Raw genomic sequence first — 25,714 nt, 5'->3', positions numbered from 1 at the left:
GGGGAGGGGGGAAGGAGCAGAGGGGAGGGGGAGGGAGGGAAGAGAAAGGAAAGGAAGGGAAGGCTCAGCTCAGCCCTGTGTGTGGTACTCCTGAGCCTGGATTGATTGTGTGTGTGTGTGTGTGTGTGTGTGTGTGTGTGTGACAAGCGTATCTTTTAAAATCGAGCGTCACTGTGCTTCCTGCCTGTAATCATTTCCCTAATTTCCTTTCTGCCTGTTTAAAATCGAGGGTGACCTCTGCTTATGAGTCACGAGCGATCTGTTGGTGGCAGGTTCCTGAGGACCTCACTCTCCACTCCTGTTTCAGGCATGGGACGGTTCGTTCTGCTGGGGGCAGCTGCTGTCTTCCTGCTGGGAGGCTGCATGGCTTTGGGGCAAGTGAGAACAGGTAAGTTTCCACCACTGGCCTGCATAAAATATCCTTTATGTAAGCGCCCTCTTCTTGTCGTACTTTGGTTTGTGGTTTCCTTTGCAACCAGGCACTGTTTATTTTGTAAAACTTAAACAACGAGTGTGGAAGTTTCTTTTTTCTTTTCTTTTCTTTTTTTTCCTTGATACGGAGTCTCGCTCTTGTCGCCCAAGCTGGACGGCCGTGGTATGATCTCGGCTCACTGCAACCTCCACCTCCTGGGTTCCAGCAATTCTCCTGCCTCAGCCTCCCAAGTAGCTGGGACGAAATGTGTTTATAAGTAAATACATGAATAATAACTGTATTTATTGCTCCTGGAATATCCACTGCTTATATGCCCTTTCGGTGGCCAGAACTAGGAACTGTATGTGTGCGTGTGTGTGTTTATCTATGATTGATTGATCAGTAGATATATTCATTTTTAATCTATCCATCAATTTAGCTCATCTATCTTTTCCCATTCATCATCCACCCATCAACCATCCATCTATTATTCATTGATCCATCCACCAATATATCCATCCACCCATCCATCAAACTATCCATCCACTCATACATTCACCCACCCATCAACCCACTCAGCCATCCATCCAGCCATCCACCATCCACCCATCTGTTATCCATCCATCCATCCATCCATCCTCCCTTCCACCATCCACCCATCATCCATCCAGCCATCCATCCACCCATCCTTTCATCCATCCATCCACCCATCCATCCACCATGCACGCATCTATTATCCATCCATCCATCCATCCATCCATCCTCCCTTCCACCATCCACCCATCATCCATCCAGCCATCCACCCATCCTTTCATCCATCCATCCACCCATCCATCCACCATCCACGCATCTATTATCCATCCATCCATCCATCCATCCTCCCTTCCACCATCCACCCATCATCCATCCAGCCATCCATCCACCCATCCTTTCATCCATCCATCCACCCATCCATCCACCATCCACCTATCTATTATCCATCCATCCATCCATCCATCCATCCATTCTCCCTTCCACCATCCACCCATCATCCATCCAGCCATCCATCCACCCATCCTTTCATCCATCCATCCACCCATCCATCCACCATCCACCTATCTATTATCCATCCATCCATCCATCCATCCATCCATCCATTCTCCCTTCCACCATCCACCCATCATCCATCCATCCGCCAACACATCCATCCATCCACCCATCAAACCATCCATCTACCCATGCATTCACCTACACTTTTATCCATCCATCCATCCATCCATCCATCCATCCATCCGTCCATGTACGCATCTACATATCCATCTATCCATGCATCCATCCATCCATCTACCCACTCACCTATCTGTTCATCCATTTATCCATCCATCCCCTCACTCATCCACCCACCCATCCACCCACCCTTTCATCCATCTATGCATCCATCCATCCATCCATCCACCCACTCACCTATCTGTTCATCCATTTATCTATCAATCCACTCACTCATCCACCCACCGATCCACCCACCTTTCATCCATCTATGCATCCATCCATCCATCCATCCACCCACTCACCTATCTGTTCATCCATTTATCTATCAATCCACTCACTCATCCACCCACCGATCCACCCACCCTTTCATCCACTTATCCATCCATCCATCCATCCATCCACCCACCATCCATCCACCAATACATCCATCTATCCATCCATCAAACCATCCATCCACCCATGCGCTCAGCCACACTTTCATCCACTCATCCATCCATCCATTCACCCATCCATGTACACACCTACATATCCATCTCTCCATGCATCCGTCCACCCATCCACACATTCAACTATGTATCTGTTCATCCATTTTTTCATGCATCCAGTCACCCATCCACTCACCCATCCACTTGCCTTCCATCTATACACCCACCTGTCCATTGATTCATCCATCTACCCACCCATCCCTACCTATCTGTGTCTGTCTGTCTATTTCTATCATCATCTATATAATTCTCTCTAACATTACTATGTATGTATGTATGTATGTATCTCTCTCTCTCTCTCTCTCTCTCTCTCTCCTCCAGATACCTCCACTTAAAACCCAGCATGACAAGGTTCACTGTAGCCTGTCTTTCCAAACCTGTAACTCACTTCTTTGACAGTGAGAGACTTGGTTGCCATTATCCAAAATATCATTGCATGTTTGCTCAATTCTAAAATATTCCCATTCCCCATGTTCAGAATTACAAACCCATAGTTCTTGAAACGTCGAAGCTACTGAAGTCTGAGCAACCTTCTAAGCAAAGATAGACATACTTCTTTAGAGTTGGTCCATTTCTGTTATTTTATTTTAGTTTAGTTTATTTTGATATGGAGTCTTGCTGTGTCGCCCAGGCTGGAGTGCAGTGACACGATCTTGGTTCACTACAACTTCTGCCTCCTGGGTTCAAGTCATTCTCCTGCCTCAGCCTCCTGGGTAGCTGGGATTACAGGCGCCTGCCACCATGCCCAGCTCATTTGTTGTGTTTTTAATAGAGACGGGGGTTTCACCATGTTGGCCAGGCTGGTCTTGAACTCCTGACCTCAGGTGATCCTCCCACCTCGGCCTCCCAAAATGTTAAGATTACAGACGTGAGCCACCGCGCCCAGCCGGTCCATTTCTGAAGTTGGTGTGTGTGGTGTTTTGAAAAAGACAGTCAGGTGGATCGATGGGGACACTTTCCGAAGCCACCTTAGGTATCCACAGGGGATGTGTCACTGGATACATGATTGATGCTCGTATCTGTGCATGGCACTAGTGGGCAAAGATTACCTTTTGCAAAAACAAACAAAAGCAGCCGGGCACAGTGGCTCATGCCACTGTGGTCAGGAGATCGAGACCATCCTGGCTAACACAGTGAAACCCCGTCTGTACTAAAAACACAAAAAACTAGCCAGGTGTGGTGGCAGGCACCTGTAGTCCCAGCTACTCAGCAGGCTGAGGCAGGAGAATGGTGTGAACCTGGGAGGCGGAGGTTGCCGTGAGCTGAGATCACACCACTGCACTCCAGCCTGGGCGACAGAATGAGACTCTGTCTTGGAAAAAAAAAAAAAGCAACTATAATTGTACTTGCACAGATATGAGCATCAATCATGTATCCAAGGACACATCTTCTGTGGATATGTAAGGTGGCATTGTCTCTTCTGGACCAGCCTTTATGTATTCTGCAGCTCTTGCTCAAGGAATTAACGGGTAACCCATGCATACAAACCTTGGTTTTCTCTGTCCTTTGACTTTTTATTTATTATTTTTTGAGACGGAATCTAGCTCTGTCACCCAGGCTGGAGTGCAGTGGTGCAATCTCGGCTCACTGCAACCTTCTCCCAGGTTCAAGCGATTCTTCTGCCTCAGCCTCCCAAGTAGCTGGGATTACAGGCACCCACCACCACACCTGGCTAATTTTTGTAGTTTTAGTAGAGACAGTGTTTCACCGTGTTGGCCAGGGCTGGTCTTCAACGCATGACCTCAGGTGATCCACCTGCCCCAGCCTTCCAAAGTGTTGGCATTACAGGCATGAGCCACCGCACCCAGGCAGACCTCTGTTCTTTTCTTATTTATTTATTTTTGAGATGGAGTCTCACTCTGTCACCCAGGCTGGAGTGCAGTGGCACAATCTCAGCTCACTGCAACCTCCACCTCCCGGGTTCAAGTGATTCTCCTGCCTCAGCCTCCCGAGTAGCTGGGATGACAGGTGCCCACCACCATGCCCGGCTAACGTTTTGTATTTTTAGTGGAGATGGGGTTTCTCCATGTTGGCCAGGATGGCCTCGATCTCCTGACCTCATGATCCATCTGCCTCGGCCTCCCAAAGTGCTGGGATGACAGAGGTGAGCCACTGCGCCTGGCCAGATCTCTGTCCTTTTAAACCAGCATCTCCTTCTTAGGACGAAAGTGCTAGCTTCATGCTGTAAGTTTCTAGCTCTTTTTAGAGTTGCCTCGCCGAGCGCGGTGGCTCACGCCTGTAATCCCAGCCCTTTGGGGGGCTGAGGCGGGCGCATCATGAGGTCAGGAGATCCAGACCATCCTGTTCAATATGATGAAACCCCGTCTCTACTAAAAATGCAAAAAATTAGCTGGGCATGGTGGCGGGCACCTGTCATCCCAGCTACTCGGGAGGCTGAGGCAGGAGAATCGCTTGAACCCTGAGGTGAAGGTTGCAGTGAGCCGAGATCGCGGCACTGGACTCCAGCCTGGGCGACAGAGAGAGACTCCATCTCAAAAACAACAATAAATTAAGAGATAAAAATAAAAAGTAAAATAGAGTTGCCTGACAGTGAACTTCCTGCATCTCTCTGTGTCTAGGAGAAGGCGTACAGATTCAGATCATCTACTTTAATTTAGAAACGGTGCAGGTGACATGGAATGCCACCCGCGACCCCAGGAGCAATCTGACTTTCCACTACACGTAAGTGGCCCCACCCTGGAAAGCAAACCCCACAGCCTGGGGCTCAAAATAGCTCTTCTGAGCCGTCAGCGACTGGGAATCGCTCGAGAACGAAAGTGTGAAGCGGCACACTCGGCAAGCCAGAATGTTTGTTCTGTGAAACCCTCAGCCCTCACCACAACCACAAGCTCATTGTCCCAGACCTTCTTGCCAAGGGATGGCTGACTCACGCGCAAAATCACCTACATTCTTTTTGTTGGTTTGTTTGTTTTTGAGTCGGAGCCTCGCTCTGTCACCCAGGCTGGAGTGCCGTGGTGTGATCTCGGCTCACTGCAACCTCCGCTTCCCGGGTTCAAGCGATCCTCCTGCCTCAGCCTCCTGAGCAGCTGGGATGACAGGCACCTGCCACCACGCCCGGCTAATTTTTGTATTTTTAGTACAGACAGTGTTTCGCCGTGTCGGCCGGGCTGGTTTCCATCTCCTGACTTCATGGGATCCACCCGCCTCGGCCTCCCAAAGTGCTGGGATGACAGGCGTGAGTCACGACGCGAGATGAAGAAAGAGATTTGTTCACCTAGGGCTGTGGGTGAACTTGAAATCTTATCTGCTAGGCAGCTGGGGAAGGAAAGATTCAGTGTCTGAAACATGTCACAGCCTTACCCGGGGCTGCGTCCAACCCTGTGTCTCCCTGATGTGACTTTATTCTTATTTTTACCTTGGCTTAGTTACACACCCAGAAGTATGCGTGCGAACATTGGAGGAAGGGTTTTTCCAATATATTTAGTCATGGGTGCTTGATTCTTCAGTTTGATAGCAAAACCGATACATGGGAAAGTGTCCAGAACAGGGGAATTTTAAAATGAAGTTACTTGGAAAGTAAGACTCACGGCTGAGAGGCTGAGGTGGGCAGATCACCTGAGGTCAGGAGTTCAAGACCAGCCTGGCCGATACGAGGAAACGCTGTCTACTGAAAATATGAAAATTAACTGGGCGTGCTGGCAGGTGCCAGTAATCCCAGCAACTTGCGAGGCTGAGACGGGAGAATCGCTTGAACCCTGGAGGCAGTGGTTGCGGTGAGCCGAGATCGCGCCACTGCACTCCAGCCTGGGTGACAGAGGGAGATTTCATCTCAAAAACAAACAAAAAAAACACCAGTTCCTGAGCCAGGAATTCCCCCCGGACATTGTTGACGAGGAATAAGCCACTTGGTTTCACGCTGGGTGACATTTTTTTTCCCTGTGCAGAAAAACCAGACTGATATGTGATCTTGGCACATTCTTTTATTTTTTTGAGATGGGAGTGTCGCTCTGTCACCCAGGCTGGAGTGCAGTGGTGTGATCTCGGCTCATGGCAACCTCCGCCTCTCGGGTTCCAGCGATTCTCCTGGCTCAGCCTCCCCAGTAGCTGGGACTACAGGCACCTGCCACCACGCCCAGCTACTTTGTTTGTATTCTTAGAGATGGGGTTTCCCCCATATTGGCCAGGCTGGTCTTGAACTCCTGACCTCATGATCTGCCCCTCAAAGTGCTGGGATGACAGGTGTGAGCTACTGTGCCCGGCCATTCTTTTACCACAAAGACCCTCCTGAAAGCAGGAGTTTCCTAAGGTGCCATAACAAAGCACCATACGCTAAGCAGTTAAGATCCACAGTTATTCTCCCCCTCCACAGGCTCTAGGGGAGGATCCCTCCTGCCTCTCCCAGCTCCTGGGGTCTCCAGGCGTCCCTGGGCTTGTGGCTGCATCACTCCAGTCTCTGCCTCCGTCTCTACGTGGCCTTCTCCTCTGTGTCTGTGTCTCCTCTTCTGTCTGTTAGAAGGACACCTGTCATTCCATTTAGAGCTCATCCTCCTCCAGGGTGATCTCATGTCAAGATACTCAACTGAATGACACCTGCAGAGACCTTCTTTCTAAATGAGATTCTATTCACAAGTCTACGGGTTAGGACATGGACGATCTTTTGGACGTCTCCATCCCAATCCATTGCAATTGTGTTTGGTTCTTTCTGGAGCCTCTAGGGGAGGCTCCTTCCTGCCTTTGTCAGCTCCTGGGGGCTCCAGGCATCCCTGGGCTTGTGGCCACATCACTCCAGTCTCTGCCTCCGTCTCCACGTGGCCTTCTCCTCTGTGTCTGTGTCTCCTCTTCTGTCTCTTAGAAAGACACCCATGACGGCATTTTGCATGTAAGGACCATCTGCTTCAGAACAAGGTAATCTCCAGATTGACCTTAATTACATCTGCAAAGACCTCTGTGTCTCCTCTTCTGTCTCTTAGGATCTGTCATTGGATTTAGGACCCAGCCTCATCCAGGAGGATCTCATCTCTAGATCCTTTACTTAATTGCATCTGCAAAGAGCCTATTGCTGAATAAGGCCTTATTCCTGGTCTGGGCGTTAGGACACGGAGAGATCTTTCTGAGGGACACAGATCAGTCCACTACAGCTGTATCTCGTTGCCTCCAGAGGCTCAAGGGGAGGATCCTTCCTGCCTCTCTCAGCTCCTGGGGGCTCCAGGTGTCCCTGGGCTTGTGGCTGCATCACTCCAGTCTCTGCCTCCGTCTCCACGTGGCCTTCTCCTGTGTGTCTGTGTCTCCTCTTCTGTCTCTTAGAAGAATATTTTTCACTGTATTTCTTTGCTATCTCATAAAAATACTCTAATTGGATTGAGGGCTCACATTAATCCAGGAGGATTAAAAAATTTTTTTTTTCTTTTGAGGCAGAGTCTTGCTCTGCCACCCAGGCTGGAGTGCAGTGGTGTGATCTTAGCTTGCTGCAACCTCTGCACCGTGCCGGAGGCCATGGTGAGAATGCAGCCTGAAGGAACGGCCATTAGATTTGTTAAATGCTGTTTTAAGAAATGTCCAGGCTGGGCGTCGTGGCTCACGCCTGTAATCCCAGCATTTTGAGAGGCTGAGGCAGGAGGATCACCTGAGGTCAGGAGTTGGAGACCAGCCTGGTCAACATGGCGAAATCCCGTCTCTACTAAAAACACAAAAATTAGCTGGGCTTGGTGGTGGGTGCCTGTAATCCCAGCTACTCAGGAGGCAGAGGCAGGAGAACCGCTTGAACCCGGGAGGCAGACATTGCAGTGAGCCGAGATTGCGCCACTACACTCCAGCCTCAAGGACAGAGCAAGACACTGTCCAAAAGGAAAAAAAAAAAAAAAAAAGGTCAGCGTGCTAGCTCACACCTGTAATCCCAGAACTTTGGGAGGCCGAGGCGGGTGGGTCACCTGAGGTCAGGAGTTCAAGACCAGCCTGGGCAACATGGTGAAACCCCGTCTCTACTAAAAACACAAAAATTAGCCAGGCATGGTGGCAGGCACCTGTAATCCCACCTACTCAGGAGGCTGAGACAGGAGAATCTCTTGAACCTGAGAGGTGGAGGTTGCAGTGAGCTGAGATTGCGCCACTGCGCTCCAGCCTGGCGACAGGGCGAGGCTCTGTCTCAAAAAAAAAAAAAAAAAAAAAAAAAAAAGCCAGGCGTGGTAGCTCACACCTCTAATCCCAGCACTTTGGGAGGCCAAGGTGTGTGGATCACCTGAGGTCAGGGAGACCAGCCTGGCTAACGCGGTGTAACCGTGTCTCCAGTAAAACTACCAAAATTACCTGGGCATGGTGGTGGTTGCCTGTAATCCCAGCTACTCCGGAGGCTGAGACAGGAGAATTGCTTGAACCCAGGAGGCGGAGGTTGCAATGAGTTGAGATTGCACCATTGCACTCCAGCCTGGGCGGCAAGAGCAAGACCCCATCTCTAAATACATAAATGAATAAATAAAGCACTGTTGCTAACTGGCCATTTTAAACCCCAGATTCAATCCAGATGAGGCCTATGACCAGTGCACCATCTACATTCTCCAGGAAGATCACACTTCGGGGTGCCTCCTAGACGCAGAGCAGCAAGACGATATTCTCTATTTCTCCATCAGAAACGGGACGCACCCCGTGTTCACCGCCAGTCGCTGGATCTATTATTACCGTAAGTATTGTAAAGCCAGCTCACCATGCTTGTCGGTACTTCCTTCACCTTATTACCCCAAGGGCTGAAAACCAAGCTCGTGCAAATCGCCGGATCCATGATTACCGTTAACTCTTGAAAAGCAAGCTCACCATGCTTTTCAGTACTTCCTTCAGCTTATTACCATAAGTACTGAAAAGCTCGTGCAAATCGCCGGATCCATGATGACCGTAGCTATTGAAAAGCAAGCTCAGCACACTTTTCAGTACTTCCTTCAGCTTATTGCCATAAGTACTGAAAAGCTCGTGCAAATCGCCGGATTCATGATGACCGTAGCTATTGAAAAGCAAGCCACGCTTTTCAGTACTCCCTTCAGCTTATTATCGTAAGTAATGAAAAGCAAGTTCATGCCAGTAGCGGGATCAATGATTACCGTAACAATTGAAAAGCAAGCTCAGCACCCTTATCAGTACTTTAAATTCACGCAAATCGCCGGATCCATGATGACCGTAGCTATTGCAAAGCAAGCTCACCACGCTTTTCAGTAGTTCCTTCAGCTTATTACCGTAAGTAAGGAAAGGCAAGTTCGTGCCAGTCACAAGTTCACGCGGGATCAGTGGTTACCGTAACAATTGAAAAGCCAGCTCAGCCCACTTTTCAGTACTTCTTTCAGCTGATTACCCTAAGTACTGAAAAGCCATCTCATGATAGTCGCTGGATCAATGATTACCGTAACTACTGAAAAGCAAGCTCAGCATACTTTTCAGTACTTCCTGCGGCTGATTACCGTAAGTACTGAAAAGCTCATGAAAATCGCCGGATCCATGATTACCGTAGCTATTGAAAAGCAAGCTCACCACGCTTTTCAGTACTTCCTTCAGCTGATTGCCCTAAGTACTGAAAAGCAATCTCATGATAGTCGCTGGATCAATGATTACCGTAACGATGGAAAAGCACGCCCAGCCTACTTTTTAGTACTTCCTTCAGCGGATTACCATAAGTACTGACAAGCAAGCTCAGACAAGCCACTGGATTAGTGATTACTGTAGCTATTGAAAAGCAAGCTCACCATGCTTTTCAGTACTTCCCTCAGCTTATTACCATAAGTACTGAAAAGCAAGCTCTGGCCAGTCGCGGGATCAATGATTACCGTAACTATTGAAAAGCAAGCCCAGCACACTCTTCAGTACTCTTTCAGCTCGTCACGTTCAGTTAGTTTCAATAAATTCTGAAAAGCAACCTCATGGACCATTGGCCACAGGAGCCCAGTGCCCAGTTCCTGACTCCAAGTGAGGAGAAACCGGCCTTCTAGAAAGTTCCCTCTTACACACACACGGGTCGGGGATGAACCTGCCTCCAGTGGGGAGACCACATGACTATGATTTAAGGGAATTAATTAAAGCTTCGGCGCGGTGGCTCACGCCTGTAATCCCAGCACTATGGGAGGCCAAGGCGGGCGGAGCACTTGAGGTCTGGAGTTCGAGACCAGCCTCACCAACATGGTGAAACCCTGTCTCTATTAAAAATAAAAAATAAACAAAATTAGCTGGGCGTGGTGGCGCACGCCTGTAATCCCAGCTATCCGGGAGGCTGAGGCAGGGCAATTGCCTGAACCTGGGAGACAGAGGCTGCAGTGAGCCAAGATCACACCACGGCACTCCAGCCTGGCCGATTTATAAATTCATTGTTGAAAAATACATAAGACCGGGCCCGGTGGCTCACGCTTTTCATCCCAGTACTTTGGGAGGCCGAGGCAGGAGGATCACCTGAGGTGGGGAGTTCGAGACCAGCCTGACCAACATGGAGAAATCCCGTCTCTACTAAAAATACAAAACTAGCCGGGCGTGGTGGCGGGCACCTGTAGTCCCAGCTACTCAGGAAGCTGAGGCAGGAGAATCGCTTGAACCCGGGAGGCGGAGGTTGTAGTGAGTTGAGATCCAGCCACTGCACTCTAGCTTGGGCAACAAGAGGGAAACTTAATCTCAAATAAATAAATAAATAAAATAAGGGAATTAATTAGTGATGCTGCCCTCTGGTGCCCTGCCTACACACACACACCACACACACACACACACAGACACGTGCAGTGATGCAATCACAGCTCACTGCAGCCTCCACCTCCTGGGCTCAAGCGATCCTCCCGCCTCAGCCTCCAGAGTAGCTCAGACCACAGACACACACCACCACGCCTGGCAAACGTTCTCATGCTTTGTAGACCTGGGGTCTCACCATATTGCCCAGGCTGATCTCGAACTTCTGGGCTCAAGAGATCCTCCTGCCTTGGCCTCCCAAATTTCTGGGATGACAGGCATGAGCCACTGCACCTGGCAGGTTTCCTTATGTGCGCGGAGAACTGGCTGTAGGGAAACCCTCTTTCCAAAATGTTTCTTCTTTATCCCAGAATTCTGGAAGGCTGTGGCTCTTTTTTCCTTTTTTATTTTTTAGAGGTGGGGGAAACAGATCTGTTTCAGAATCCCGTGAGAACTGCGAACTCTTTATTCGCGAAATTACTCATAGATACTGGATGTGTTTCCTGGGTTATAATAGGTTACCACAAATGGGAGGTTTAAAACAACAGAAACTTATTCTCTCCCAGTGAGATGGACGTGTCTGTCAGCCGCATTCCCTCCGGAGGCTCTAGGGGAGGATCCTTCCTGCCTCTCCCAGCTCCTGGGGGTTTCAGGCGTCCCTGGGCTTGTGGCCGCATCACTCCAGTCTCTGCCTCCGTCTCCACGTGGCCTCCTGCTCTGTGTCTGTGTCTCCTCTGTCTCTGAGAAGGACACCTATCGTTGCATTTAGAATGCTTCGTTCTCCGGTATGACCTCATCTTAACTAACTAAATGCACCTACAAGGATCCCCTCCCCCCCACTTTGTTTTGAGATGGAGCCTCGCTCTATTGCCAGGCTGGAGTGCAGTGGCGCCATCTCGGCTCAATGCAACCTCCACCTCCTAAGTTCAAGCAATTCTTCTGCCTCAGCCTACCGAGTAGCTGGGACTACAGGCGTGTGCCACCACGCCTGGCTAGTTTTTTAATTTTTTTTTTAGTAGAGACGGGGTTTCACCCATATTGGCCAGGCTGGTCTCGAACTCCTGACCTTGTGATCCACTCGCCTTGGACTCCCAAACTGCTGAGATTACAGGCGTGAGCCACTGTGTCCAGCCAGATGGAATTTTTCTTTTTTTTTTTTTTTGGATAGAGTTTCGCTCTTGTGGCCCAGGCTGGGTGCAATAGCATGATCTCGGCTCACGGCAACCTCTGCTTCTGGGGTTAAAGCGATTCTCCTGCCTCAGCCTCCCGAGTAGCTGGGATTACAGACAGGCATGCACCACCACGCCCGGCTAGTTTTGTATTTTTAGCAGAGACAGGGTTTCTCCATGTTGGTCAGTCTGGTCTCGAACTCCTGACCTCAGGTGATCCACCTGCCTCAGCCTCCCAAAGGATCCTATTTTTAAATACAGTCTCATTCAGAGTTTCTGGGGAGTTGGGATTTTAACATGTATTTTTGTGGGGGACATAATTTAGCCTGTAACAGACACACAGGACATTTTCCACAGAATTTTAGAGAGTTCCTTCACAAACCTACAGGTTCTCAGAGCTCTGGTGGAAGCTTCTTCTGTAAAAGTCATGAAGACAGGTGAACCCCAAGCCCCATAAGATATGCAGGGAAGGGAGGGGTACACGCTAGAGAAAGGGGATGAAATAAGCCTGTCACATTCAGCTCAGAGAGGAGGGATATCACTGTCTGCAACATGAAGCTTCTGTTATTTCTTCTTCTCAGTGAAGCCCGGTTCGCCGAAGCAGGTGAGCTTTTCGTGGCATCAGGATGCGGTGACGGTGACGTGTTCTGAGCTGTCCTACAGGGGTCTCCTCTATGAGGTTCAGTACCGGAGCCCCTTCGACACGGAGTGGCAGGTGAGCCGGGCGGCTGTGACTCAGGGCGATGGTGGCTGAGCGTCCCCCAGGTGCGGGCTGTGGGATTCGCTGTTCAGTCAGACCCCCGGGTCCCCTCTGTCTACACCTGCCTGAATTCCACTCTGCTCTTTCTTCCTGAGAGAGCTCTAGTCCAGCTCGCATTTCTCTCTGTGTCTCTGAGGGGTCTCCAGAGAAAGAAAACTAATAATATGTCTGTCTGTCTGTCTATCTATCTATCTATCTATCTATCCACCTCTATATCATTCTTTCTGTCTTTCAACCTATTATCTATCTATCTAATTCTATTTTATCTGTCTCTATCTCTTTCTATCTATCTATCTATCCATCTGTCTCATTCTATTTTACCTCTATCTCTGTCTTTCTATCATCCATATTGTTCTATTTTATCTCTATCTCTATCTTTCAAACTATTACCTATCTATCTATCTATGATCTATATATATCTATCTGTCTATCTCTATATCATTCTCTCTTTCAATTTATCTATCTATCCATATCATTCTATTATATCTCTCTCTATCTCTTTCAATCTATCATCTATGTATGTATGTATGTATGTATCTACCTATCGCATTCTATTTTATCTGACTCTATCTCTTTCTTTCTATCTATCTATCTATCTATCTATCTATCTATCTATCTATCTATCTATATCATTCTATTTTATCTCTCTCTAGCTCTTTCAATCTGCTGTCTATCTCATTCTATTTGATGTGTCTTTCTCTTTCAATCTATCATCTATCTATGTCATTTTATTTTGTCTCTGTCTTTCAATCTATCATGTAGTTTATCGATTAACTCTCTTTGTTCTATCTCTCTATTGCTCTATCCATATCTATTTTATGTACCAACTCTCTTTTATCTATCTATGTACTATCAGTCATCTATGTATATCATCCCTATCTCTATCTAGCTCATCTGTCTATCATCTCTATCTACCTGTCTATTATCTCTCTTTATTCTACCATCTAGTATGCTATCTATGTATTATCTATCTATGTATGTATCTATATCTATCATCTATCTGTATCTATTTATGTATCATCTATCTGTCTACTTCTCTCTATCATCTGTCTATGTATTATCTATCTGTCTATCTGTCTATCTATCTATCTATCATCTATTTCTCTCTATCATCTATGTATCATCTATCAAGTCTATCATCTCTCAGTTTTATCTATTTATCTATCATTTCTTTATCTACCTCTAGTCATACCTCTATCTCTACATATCTGTCTCTCTACACACACACACAGACACACACAGACACACAAACACAGGCACACAAACACACACACAGACACACGCAGACACACAGACACACACACACAGAGACACACACAGACACACAAACACAGGCACACAGACACACACACAGACACACACAGACACACAGACACGCACACATAGATGCAGACGCACACACAGACACACACAGACAGACACACACAGAGTCATGTGCTGCCTGAGGACCTTTTCATCATCAGCAGACAGCATGTATCACGGTAGTCCTCTGTGATTATCACGGCTGTCCTGTGCGACTGTCCCAATTAGTTTCTTCTATACCCTATTTTTCCTGTAGCTTTTCTATGTTTAGATATGTTTAGATACACAAATACTTGCGTTAGGTTTGCCTGCAGTATTCAGTACAGTAACGTGCTGTACAGGTGCGTAGCCCAGGAGCAATGTGCTATACAGCCGAGGTGTGCAACGGGCTAGACCAGCGAGGTGTGTCTCAATAAACTCTACAATATTCTCACAATGGAGAAGTCACCTCACAAAGCATTTCTCAGAACATGTCCCATCGTTAAGCAATGCATGACTGTATAGCTACATATATGTGTGTATACATACTTTTAGTAGAAACGGAGTTTCACCATGTTGGTCAGGCTGGTCTCGAACTCCTGACCTAGTGATCCACCTGCTTCGGCCTCCCAAAGTGCTGGGATGACAGGCGTGAGCCACCGCGCCCGGCCTAATGAAATCTTTAAGAGTCATCCAAGGGTGGTTGAAAGAATATTTAGTCATAACAGCAATGCCTACAACCAAATACAAAAATTAGCCGGGCGTGGTGGCAGGTGCCTGTAATCCCAGCTACTCTGGAAGCTGAGGCAGGAGAATCGCTTGAACTCGGGAGGCGAAGTTTGCGGTAAGCTGAGATCGTGCCACTGCGCTCTAGACTGGGCGACAGAGCGAGTCTCTGTCTCAACAACAAAAACAACAACAAAAACAAGTGTTACTGTATTGCTGAATCTGTAGTTGTCGTAGTTGGAATAAAAGTCTGCAGAGAGGGAGGACGCAAACAACAGAGCGAAAACGTGGGAGTAGGAGCCTTGTGCAAATCCCAGGGGGTGTACAATGAAAGGTCCAAGTGAGAGGCGAAGCCAGCTGGACTTCTGGGTTGGGTGAGGACTTGGAGAACTTTTCTGCCTTACAAGAGGTTTGTAAAATGCACCAATCACTACTCTGTAAAAACGCACCAGTCGGTGCTCTGTGACTAGCTGGAGGTTTGTAAAATGCGCCAATCAGTGCTCCATAAAAATGCACCAATCAGCGCTCTGTGGCTAGCCAGAGGTTTGTAAAATGCACAAATCACTGCTCTGTAAAAATGCACCAATCAGCACTCTGTGGCTAGCTAGAGGTTTGCAAAATGGATCAATCGGCCCTCTGTAAAAATGCACCAATTGGCGCTCTGCAGCTAGCTAGAGGTTTGTAAAATGCGCCAATCAGTGTTCCATAAAAATGCACCAATCAGCGCTCTGTGGCTAGCTAGAGGTTTGTAAAATGGACCAATCAGCGCTCTGTAAAAATGCACCAATCAGTGCTCTGTGGCTAGCTAGAGGGTTGTAAAATGTGCCAATCAGCACTCCGTAAAAACACACCAATCAGCACTCTGCAGCTAGCTAGAGGTTTGTAAAATGCACCAATCAGCAGGACATGGGCGGGGACAAATAAGGGAATTAAAAACTGGCCACCCCAGCCAGCAGCTGGGGTCTTCACAATAAATTCTCGCTCTTCACAATAAATCTTGCTGCTGCCCACTGTTCGGGTCCGTGCCACCTTTAAGAGCTGTAACCCTCACTGAGAAGGTCCACGGCTCCATTCTTTTGTTTTTTTGAGACAGAGTTTCGCTCTTGTTGCCCAGGCTGGAGTGCAGTGGCACAAACTTGGCTCACTGCAACCTCTGCCTCCCGGGTTCAAGCCATTCTGGTGCCTCCACCTCCCAGGTAGTTGGGATTACAGGCATGTGCCACCACGCCCGGCTAATTTTTTTTTTTTTTTTTGAGACGGAGTCTCGCTCTGTTGCCCAGGCTGGAGTGCAGTGGCCGGATCTCAGCTCACTGCAAGCTCCGCCTCCCGGGTTTACGCCATTCTCCTGCCTCAGCCTCCCGAGTAGCTGGGACGACAGGCACCTGCCACCTGGCCCGGATAGTTTTTTGTATTTTTTAGTAGAGACGGGGTTTCACCATGTTAGCCAGGATGGTGTCGATCTCCTGACCTCGTGATCCGCCCGTCTCGGCCTCCCAAAGTGCTGGGATGACAGGCTTGAGCCATCGCGCCCGGTCTGCCCGGCTAATTTTTGTATTTTTAGTAGAGACCGGCTTTCTCCATTTTGGTCAGGCTGGTCTCGAACTTGCGACCTCAGCTGATCTGCCCACCTTGACCTCCCAAAGTGCTGGGATGACAGGCGTGAGCCACCATGTCCGGCCTTGCAGCTTCATTCGTGAAGTCAGCGAGACCATGAACCCACCGGAAGGAAAACTCCAGACTCACAGGTTACATCACTAATCACTGTGTGTGTGTGTGTGTGTGTGTGTGTCTGTTTCTCCAGTCCAAACAGGAAAATACCTGCAATGTCACCATAGAAGACTTGGATGCTGAGAAGTGTTACGCTTTCCGCGCCCGAGTGAAGGCCATGGAGGATGTATACGGGCCAGACACGTACCCGAGTGACTGGTCAGAGGTGACGTGCTGGCAGAGAGGCGAGACTCGGGGTAATGTTTGTTACGCAGCAGTGCCGCATAACCTCGTCACCAGGCTGGAGTAGCCATATAGCCACCGACACTGTCCTGCCTTCTTGGGAGGTGGGAGGGAGGGTGTGTTTGAGCAGAGCATGTGTCTCAGCAAGCTCAGTCTTCTCCAGTCTTCCAGGGCTCCATCTGAAAGCAACAAGCAATTCCGCTCCTTGCTTCGCTCCCTACCTGCTTTCACTCGGGCTAGTTTTCCTTCTTTTGTTTTGTTTTTGAGACAGAGTCTCGCTCTGTCACCCAGGCTGGAGTGCAGTGGCCGGATCTCAGCTCACGGCAAGCTCCGCCTCCCGGGTTTACGCCATTCTCCTGCCTCAGCCTCCCGAGTAGCTGGGACTACAGGCGCCCGCCACCTCGCCCGGCTAGTTTTTTCATATTTTTTTTACTAGAGACAGGGTTTCACTGTGTTCGCCAGGATGGTCTCGATCTCCTGACTTCGTGATCCACCCGTCTCGGCCTCCCAAAGTGCTGGGATGACAGCCGTGAGCCACCACGCCTGGTCCTTGTTTGTTTGTTTTTTTTTGAGACAGAGTCTCAGTCTGTTGCCCAGGCTGGAGTGCAGTGGCGTGATCTCAGCTCACTGCAACCTCCGCCTCCTGGGTTCATCCCGTTCCCTGCCTCAGCCTCCCGAGTAGCTGGGATGACAGGCACGCACCACCAAGCACGGCTAATTTTTGTATTTTTAGTAGGGACGGGGTTTCTTCATATTGGCCAGGCTGGTCTCAAACTCCTGACCTTGTGATCTGCCCGCCTCAGCCTCCCAAAGTGCTGGGATTAAAGGTGTGGGCACAATTTCAGGGGTACAGCCACCAACAGCCAAAAGCAAGCTCTCCTATGCTGTAAAGACCGCCAGCAACCACAAGCCTCCAAAGGCTGCCTGTGGAACCTGCCCTTCCTTCCTGGAAGTGTCTCTTTCCAGGATATTTTCCGTAGGGATCAAAATTTGTTGACACTAACATTCATTTAAAAAAAAAATTAAGGCCCGTCTCTACTAAAAATACAAAAATTAGCCCGATGTGGTGGTGGACGCCTGTAGTCCCAGCTACTCAGGAGGCTGAGGCAGGAGAATCACTGTATTAAAAATACCAGACTGGGTTGGGCCCAGGGGTTCAAGCCTGTGATCCCAGCACTGTGGGAGGCTGAGGCGGGCAGATCACCTGAGGTCCGGAGTTCAAGACCAGCCTGGCCAACATGGAGAAACCCCGTCTCTACTAAAAAATACAAAAAATTAGCCGGGCGTGGTGGCGGGCGCCTGTCATCCGAGCTACTCAGGAGGCTGAGGCAGGAGAATCACTTGAATCCGGGAGGTGGAGGTTGCAGTGAGCGGAGTTCGCGCCGCTGCACTCCAGCCTGGGCGACGGAGTGAGATTCTGTCTCAGAAAAAAAAAAAAAGTAAGTAAAAGATTTGCTGACACTAATATTTACAAAAACAAAACAAAACAAAACAAAAACAAAACAACAAATAACGAAGAAGAAAAAAACATGAAACGATGAGGAGGGTGGTTGGGGTGGAGATGTACCATCATGTTGAAAACGTACAGCAGAGCCTTTTCGTTTCGTTTCAGATTCGTGCCCACAGACACGCACACCTCCCAAACCAAAGCTGTCCAAATTTATTTTAGTTTCCAGCCTGGCCATCCTTCTGATGGCGTCTCTTCTCCTTCTGTCTTTATGGAAATTATGGAGGTAAGGAGGACACCTGCCACGCATCGGTGGAGGGTTTTGCTTCCAGAATATGTGTGAAGTGGGGGAAAAGATCAGTAGCCCTGACAGAATCATTTCGCTGGGCTTCAGTTTCCATACAATGTCCACTTTTCTGACAGTGGATTACAAGAAATTTCAGAGGGGCCGGGCACGGTGGCTGCCACCTGTCATCCCAGCACTTTGGGAGGCTGAGGCAGGCAGATCACAAGGTCACGAGATTGAGACCAGCCTGGCCAATATGGTGAAATCCTGTCTCTACTAAGAATACAAAAATTCGGGCCGAGCGCAGTGGTTCATGCCCGTGATCCCAGCACTTTGGGAGGCTGAGGCAGGTGAATCATGAGGTCAAGAGATCGAGACCATCCTGGCCACCAGCCTGGCCAACGTGGTGAAACCCCGTCTCTAATAAAAACACAAAAATTAGCCAGGCGTGCTGACGTGCACCTGTCGTCCCAGCTACCCGGGAGGCTGAGGCAGGAGAATCGCTTGAACCGGGGTGTGGAAGTTGCAGTGAGCCGAGATTGCACCACTGCACTCCAGCCGGGGTGACAGAGCAAGACTTTGTTTCAAAACAAAACAAAACAAAACAAAAAACACACAAAAAAAATTAGTTCGGCTAGGTGCAGTGGCTCACGCCTGTAATCCCAGTACTTTAGGAGGCCGAGGCGGGCGGATCACCTGAGGTCAGGAGTCCGAGACTGGCCTGGCCAACATGGCAAAACCCCCACCTCTACTAAAAATATAAAAATTAGCTGGGTGCAGTAGCACACGCCTGTATTCCCAGCTACTCCGGAGGCTGAGGCAGGAGAATCACTTGAACCCAGGAGCTGGAGGTTGCCGTGAGCCGAGATCGCACCATTATACTCCAGCCTGGGCGACAAGAGTAAAACTCTATCTGAAAGAAAAAAAACACAAAATGGGCCGGGCATGGTAGCGTGCACTTGTTGCCCCAGCTACTTGGGAGGCTGAGGTGGAAGGACGGCTTGAGCCTGGGAGTTTAAGGCTGTCGTGAGCTGCGACTGCACCACTGCGCTCCAGCCTGGGTGACAGAGTGAGATTCCGTCTCTCGAAAAGAAAAGAAGCCCAGGTAAGCTGATGAGGGCAGCAAGAAGAATTGTACAAGGTCTAATATTGTGGTTGCTCAAGCTGTGACTGAATGTTCAGCTTTGAATCCAGTTAGAGATCTAGCCGAAACAATATTCTTTCAGACCACAGAGAGAGCTTTTCAAAGATGTGGAGGTTGAGACATTTTCTTATTTATTTATGTGTATATTTATTTTGAGACGGAGTCTCGCTCTGTCACCCAGGCTGGAGTGCAATGGCGTGATCTCGGCTCACTGCAAGCTCCGCCTCCCGGGTTCAAGCGATTCTCCTGCCTCAGCCTCCCGAGTCGCTGGGGAGTTGAGCCATTTTCTTATTTATTTATTTATGTATGTATTTAGTTTGAGACAGAGTCTCACTCTGTCACCCAGGCTGGAGTGCAGTGGCGTGATCTCGGCTCACCGCAACCTCCGCCTCCCGGGTTCAAGCAATTCTCCTGCCTCAGCCTCTTGAATAGCTGGGACTAAAGGTGTGTGCCACCACGCCTGGCTAATTTTTGTATTTTTAGTAGAGACGGGGTTTCACCATGTTGGCCAGGCTGGTCTTGAACACCTGACCTCAGGAGATCTGTCTGCCTTGGCCTCCCAAAGTGCTGGGATGACAGGCATGAGCCATTGCACCTGGCCAAACTCCTCTTCTTATAAAGACCTCAGCCCTGTTGAAACAGACCCTCCCTAGTGACCTCATTTTACCATCATCACCTTTTTAGAGACCCCCTACCCCATTTCCAAATATAGTTTCATTGTGAGGTTGAGGATTAGAATTTCAACACAGGAATTTTCAAGAGTGACGGTCTCCTTTTAGCCCGTCTCATCAACAAGGTGCCAATCATCACGTATTTAATGCAAATCCGTTGTGTGCATAGGACGTGGCTCACTGTCCATCACACCTTATTCCTGGTGGGAACTTTTATATTTTTAAGACAGTCTTGCTCTGTCACCCAGGCGGGAGTGTAAGGTGCGATCTCGGCTCACTGCAACCTCCACCTCCCGAGTTCAAGCGATTCTCCTGCCTCAGCCTCCCGAGTAGCTGGGAGTACAGGCATGTGCCACCACACTCGGTTAATTTTTGTATTTTTTGCATTTTTTTTTTTAAGATGGAGTCTCGCTCTGTCACCCAGGCTGGAGTGCAGTGGCGCGATCTCGGCTCACTGCAACCTCTGCCTCCCGGGTTCAAGCGATTCTTCTGCCTCAGCCTCCCGAGTAGCTGGGACTACAGGCGTCCGCCACCACGCCCAGTTAATTTTTGTATTTTTTTTTTTTTTAAGACAGAGTCTGGCTCTGTCGCCCAGGCTGGAGTGCAGTGGCACGATCTCGGCTCACTGCAACCTCCGCCTCCCAGGTTCAAGCGATTCTCCTGCCTCAGCCTCCCGAGTAGCTGGGGAGTTGAGTCATTTATTTATTTATTTTTTTATGGTATGTATTTAAGATAGAGTCTCGCTCTGTCACCCAGGCTGGAGTGCTGTGGCCGGATCTCAGCTCACTGCAACTTCCGCCTCTCGGGTTCACGCCATTCTCCTGCCTCAGCCTCCCGAGTAGCTGGGACTACAGGTGCCCTGGCTCATTTTTTTCTTGTATTTTCACTAGAGATGGGGTTTCACCAGGTTGGCCAGGCTGGTCTCGATCACTTGACCTCAGGTGATCCGCCCGCCTCGGCCTCCCAACGTGCTGGGATGACAGGCGTGAGCCACTGCGCCCGGCCTCCTGGTGGGAACTTTGTGAGGACCCCAGAGGCAGGGTCCCTGGGGAGGGTGAGGAGACACGTGTATCCACGTGGAAGACCACTGTGGCTGACCTGACCACCTTCTCCGTCTCTGTTTCAGAGTGAAGAAGTTTCTGATGCCCAGCGTGCCAGACCCGAAATCCACCTTCCCTGGGCTCTTTGAGATACACCAAGGGAACTTCCAGGTACCTGCCCTCTCCTTGTGTCTCCTCTCCTCTCCACCAAGCGGGTGCACCGTGCCTGCACTCATTCCCCCTGAGCGACCCTTTTAGAGAATGGTATTTACGGCCAGGCGCGGTGGCTCATGCCTGTCATCCCAGCACTTTGGGAGGCCGAGGCAGGTGGATCACTTCAGGTCAGGAGTTCGAGACCAGTCTGGTCAATGTGGTGCAACCCCGTCTCTACTAAAACTACAAGAATTAGCCGGGCGTGGTAGTGCACGCCTGTCATCCCAGCTACTCTGGAGGCTGGGGCAGGAGAATCGCTTGAACCGTGGAGGCAGAGGTTGCGGTGAGCTGAGATTGTGCCATTGCACTCCAGCCTGTGGGTGACAGAGCCAGAGTCTGTCAAGAAAAAAAAAAAAAAGGAAGGAAGGAAGGGAAGGAGGGAGGGAGGGAGGGAGGAAAGGGGGAGAGAGAAAGGAAGGAAGGAAGGAGGGAAGGAGGAAAAACAAGAAAGAAAGAAAAGAAAGAAAAGAAAGAGAAAGAAAGAAAGGGAAAGAAAGGAGGGAGGGAGGGAGGGACGAAAGGAAGGAAGGAAGGAAGGAAAAGGAAGGAATAGAGAAGAAGGAAAGAAAGAAAAGAAAAATGAAGAGAGAAAGAAAAAAAAAAAGAAAGAAAAGAAGAAATAAAACGGGCATGATCTCTGCTCACTGCAATCTCTGTCTCCCGCGGTCAAGCGATTCTCATGCCCCAGCCTCCTGGGTAGCTGGGATGACAGGCACCTGCCACCACACCCGGCTTATTTTTGTATTTTTAGTACAGATGAGTTTTCACCATGTTGTCCAGGCTGGTCTCGAACTCAAGTCCACCCACCTCGGCTCCCAAAGTGCTGGGATGACAGGCGTGAGCCACCGTGCCTGGCCTGTGTCTTGATTTTAATGCTGCTTGGTTGTGTCTGAATTTCAAAGAGAGCAGGGTATAATGAAGCATGTCCAACTTTGACTTCCCGTTATGTCTCAAACTAGGTTTTTTTTTTTTTTTTTTTTTGAGATGGAGTCTCGCTCTGTCACCCAGTCTGAAGTGCAGTGGCCGGATCTCAGCTCACTGCAAGCTCCACCTCCCGGGTTCACGCCATTCTCCTGCCTCAGCCTCCCGAGTAGCTGGGACTACAGGCGCCGCCACCTCGCCCGGCTAGTTTTTTTTTTGTATTTTTAGTAGAGACGGGGTTTCACCGTGTTAGCCAGGATGGTCTCGATCTCCTGACCTTGTGATCCGCCCGTCTCGGCCTCCCAAAGTGCTGGGATTACATCAAACTAGGTTTTAAGATAACTTTGGAATCACCTTGACTGAGTGGAGAGTCCATCAGTCTGTTGGAAGGCTTAGAATTTTATTTTTGGGGGCCGGGCGCGGTGGCTCACGCCTTTGGTCCCAGCACTTTGGGAGGCCGAGGCGGGTGGATCACCTGAGCTTGGGAGTTCGAGACCAGCCTGACCAACATGGGGAAACCCTGTCTCTACTAAAAATACGAACTTAGCCGGGTGTGGTGGTGGATGCCTGTCATCCCAGCAACTCAGGAGGCTGAGGCAGGAGAATGGATGAGAACCGGGCAGGTGGAGGTTGCGGTGAGCCGAGATCATGTCATTGCGCTCCAGCCTGGGCAACGAGAGTGAAATTCGGTCTCAAAAAAAAAACAAAAGAAGAATTTTATTCTTGGTTCAGAAGGGTATCCGTTTCAGAGCCCCTGCATGCCCCAGACAAGAGCTTTGGAGGGGACTTAGACCTCCCAGACGAGAGGGCTTTTCCTGTTCTCTTGGGAATGGCGTTTGCGGGGGAGGCTGCCCGGTGCCGGGGAGGGATGTCTGTGTTGGGCACCCTGTGGACACTGTCTCTGGTATATCCGTTGTGTTCGAGCTAGAATGTTTCCTCCTGGTAGGAGTGGATCACAGACACCCAGAACGTGGCCCACCTCCCCAAGATGGCAGGTGCAGAGCCAGAAAGTGGCCCTGAGGACTCCCTGGTGGTCCAGTTGGCCAAGACGGAAGCCGACGCACCCAGGACGCTGGAGCCACAGACCGAGGAGAAAGAGGCCGCTGGGGGACCCCTCCGGCTTCCTCACCAGCCGCCCCTGCCAGGCGGTGATGTGGTCACTCTTGGGGGCTTTACCTTTGTGATGAACGACAGCGCGTATGTGGCCTTATGATGGACAGACGACTGTCAACGTCAACGTCAGGCTCCACGTTGACGTTTCAAGACCGGGGGGAGGGTCCCGGGGACTCCACAGGGCTAGGAGCCTTTGAAGACCCAGCTTTGCTGCCTAAGGAAGGCACTCTTACGCTCAGTTTCCCCCACGTGGGTCTCTCAGTTCAAAGGCTTGATGGCAGATGGGAGCCAATGGCTGGAGGAGATGGTCTCCCCGTTCCCTTTTGTGCCTGAACGTTGCAACATAAACCCCAACGCAGGACGTCCAAAATGCTGTAAGACCGTCTTCCGCACTCTGTGAACCCCCAGTTCTGTCCATATTCCATGTCCATAGGACTGGATTCTCTGAGGATTTTTTGTTGGTTTGTTTGGAGACGGAGTCTCGCTCTCTCGCCCAGGCTGGAGTGCAGGGGCGCGATCTCGGCTCGCTGCCGCCTCTGCCTCCCCGCGTTCAAGTGATTCTCCCGCCTCAGCCTCCTGGGTACCTGGCATGACAGGTGCCCACCACCAGGCTCGGCTCATTTTTGTATTTTTAGTAGAGATGGGGTTTCACCACGTTGGCCAGGCTGGTCTCGAACTCCTGACCTCAGGCGATCCACCCGCCTTGAACTCCCAGAGTGCTGGGATGACGGGCGTGAGCCACCACGCCCGGCTTTCTTGTTTTGTTTTGTTTTTTTTTTTGAGACAGAGTCTCGCTCTGTTGCCCAGGCTGGAGTGCAGTGACAGAGTCTTGGCTCACTGCAGCCTCCACCTCCCGGGTTCTCGCAATGCTCCTGCTTTAGCTTCCTGAGTAGCTGAGACTACAGTCATGCACCACTGCACCCGGCTCATTTTTGCATGTTTAGTAGAGACGGGGTTTCACCACGTTGACCAGGCTGGTCTCGAACTCCTGACCTCAGGTGATCCACCCGCCACAGCCTCCCGAAGTGCTGGGATCACAGGCGTGAGCCACCTGATCCGGCTTTCAGAGGATTTTCTTATTTTTTTTTCAACAAAGAATAAAGCATTTCATTTTTTTTGTTTTTTTTTTGAGACGGAGTCTGCCTGTGTCGCCCAGGCTGGAGTGCAGTGGCTGGATCTCAGCTCACTGCAACCTCTGCCTCCCGGGTTCCCGCCATTCTCCTGCCTCAGCCTCCCGAGTAGCTGGGACGACAGGCGCCGCCACCACGCCCGGCTAATTTTTTGTATTTTTAGTAGAGACGGGGTTTCACCGTGTTAGCCAGGATGGTCTCGATCTCCCGGCCTCATGATCTGCCCGCCTCGGCCTCCCAGACTGCTGGGATGACAGGCATGAGCCACCGCACCTGGCCCGCGTTTCATCTTCACTTATTCTGTTCCACTCTACCGAGTGAAGACAAGAGAGAAAAACTGAAATTAAAGCATTTTCACGTGTTTCTTTCTTCAGCGTTTATTTCAGGTCTGGGTACACGTGCAGGTTTGTTACATGGACGCATTGCGTGATGCTGAGGTTTGCGGTATGAAGGATCTGGTTACCCTGATAATGAACATAGTATGCAACAGTGAATTTTTCTTTTTTCTTTTTTTTTTTCCTTTTGAGATGGAGTTTCCCTCCTGTCACCCAGGCTGGAGTGCAGGGGCGCGATCTGGGCTCACTGCAACCTCCACCTCCCGGGTTCAAGTGATTCTCCTGCCTCAGCCTCCCGAGTAGCTGGGACTACAGGCACCTGCCCCCAGGCCTGGCTAACATTTTTGTATTTTTAGTAGAGATGGGGTTCATCATATTGGTCAGGCTGCTCTTGAACTCCTGACCTGGTGATCCACCTGCATCAGCCTCCCAAAGCGCTGGGATGACAGTTTTTTGCAACGGAGTCTCGCTCTGTCGCCTACGCTGGAGTGCCGTGGCACGATCTCAGCTCACTGCAAGCTCCAGCTCGTGGGTTCAAGCGATTCTCCTGCCTCAGCCTCCCGAGTAGCTGGGACTACAGGCACCTGCCCCCAGGCCTGGCTAACATTTTTGTATTTTCAGTAGAGACGGGGTTTCACCGTGTTAGCCAGGATGGTCTCGATCTCCTGACCTCGTGATCCGCCCGTCTCGGCCTCCCAAGTGCTGGGATGACAGGCGTGAGCTACCGCGCCTGGCCAGCA

General features: G+C 49.9%; 1 protein-coding gene across 1 annotated transcript; it reads left to right on the top strand.

Annotated features, from left to right (window-relative positions):
* The first annotated feature begins 255 nt into the window (after positions 1-255).
* On the top strand, positions 256-24,070 carry CRLF2 (cytokine receptor like factor 2). The gene is made up of 8 exons (XM_033199051.1): positions 256-388; positions 4,725-4,827; positions 8,613-8,779; positions 12,539-12,672; positions 16,526-16,688; positions 18,287-18,407; positions 21,349-21,433; positions 23,343-24,070. The coding sequence occupies exons 1-8, from the start codon at positions 310-312 to the stop codon at positions 23,607-23,609; spliced, it is 1,119 nt and encodes a 372-aa protein (XP_033054942.1). The 5' UTR covers positions 256-309; the 3' UTR covers positions 23,610-24,070.
* The last annotated feature ends 1,644 nt before the right edge of the window (positions 24,071-25,714 follow it).

Source organism: Trachypithecus francoisi, unplaced genomic scaffold, assembly GCF_009764315.1.
Source record: "Trachypithecus francoisi isolate TF-2019V2 unplaced genomic scaffold, Tfra_2.0 Contig01714, whole genome shotgun sequence".
Lineage (NCBI taxonomy): Eukaryota > Metazoa > Chordata > Mammalia > Primates > Cercopithecidae > Trachypithecus > Trachypithecus francoisi.
The sequence above is the reverse complement of the archived record's forward strand: the minus strand, read 5'-3'. Positions and strand labels throughout refer to the sequence as shown.

Bases quoted from the DNA above. Each gene is read 5' to 3' on its own strand.
- CRLF2 (XM_033199051.1), top strand. From the start codon at position 310: ATGGGACGGTTCGTTCTGCTGGGGGCAGCTGCTGTCTTCCTGCTGGGA. The intron at 4,828-8,612 runs GTAAGTGGCCCC...TTTAAACCCCAG, and splicing joins AATCTGACTTTCCACTACAC to ATTCAATCCAGATGAGGCCT. The intron at 16,689-18,286 runs GTAATGTTTGTT...GTTTCGTTTCAG, and splicing joins GCAGAGAGGCGAGACTCGGG to ATTCGTGCCCACAGACACGC.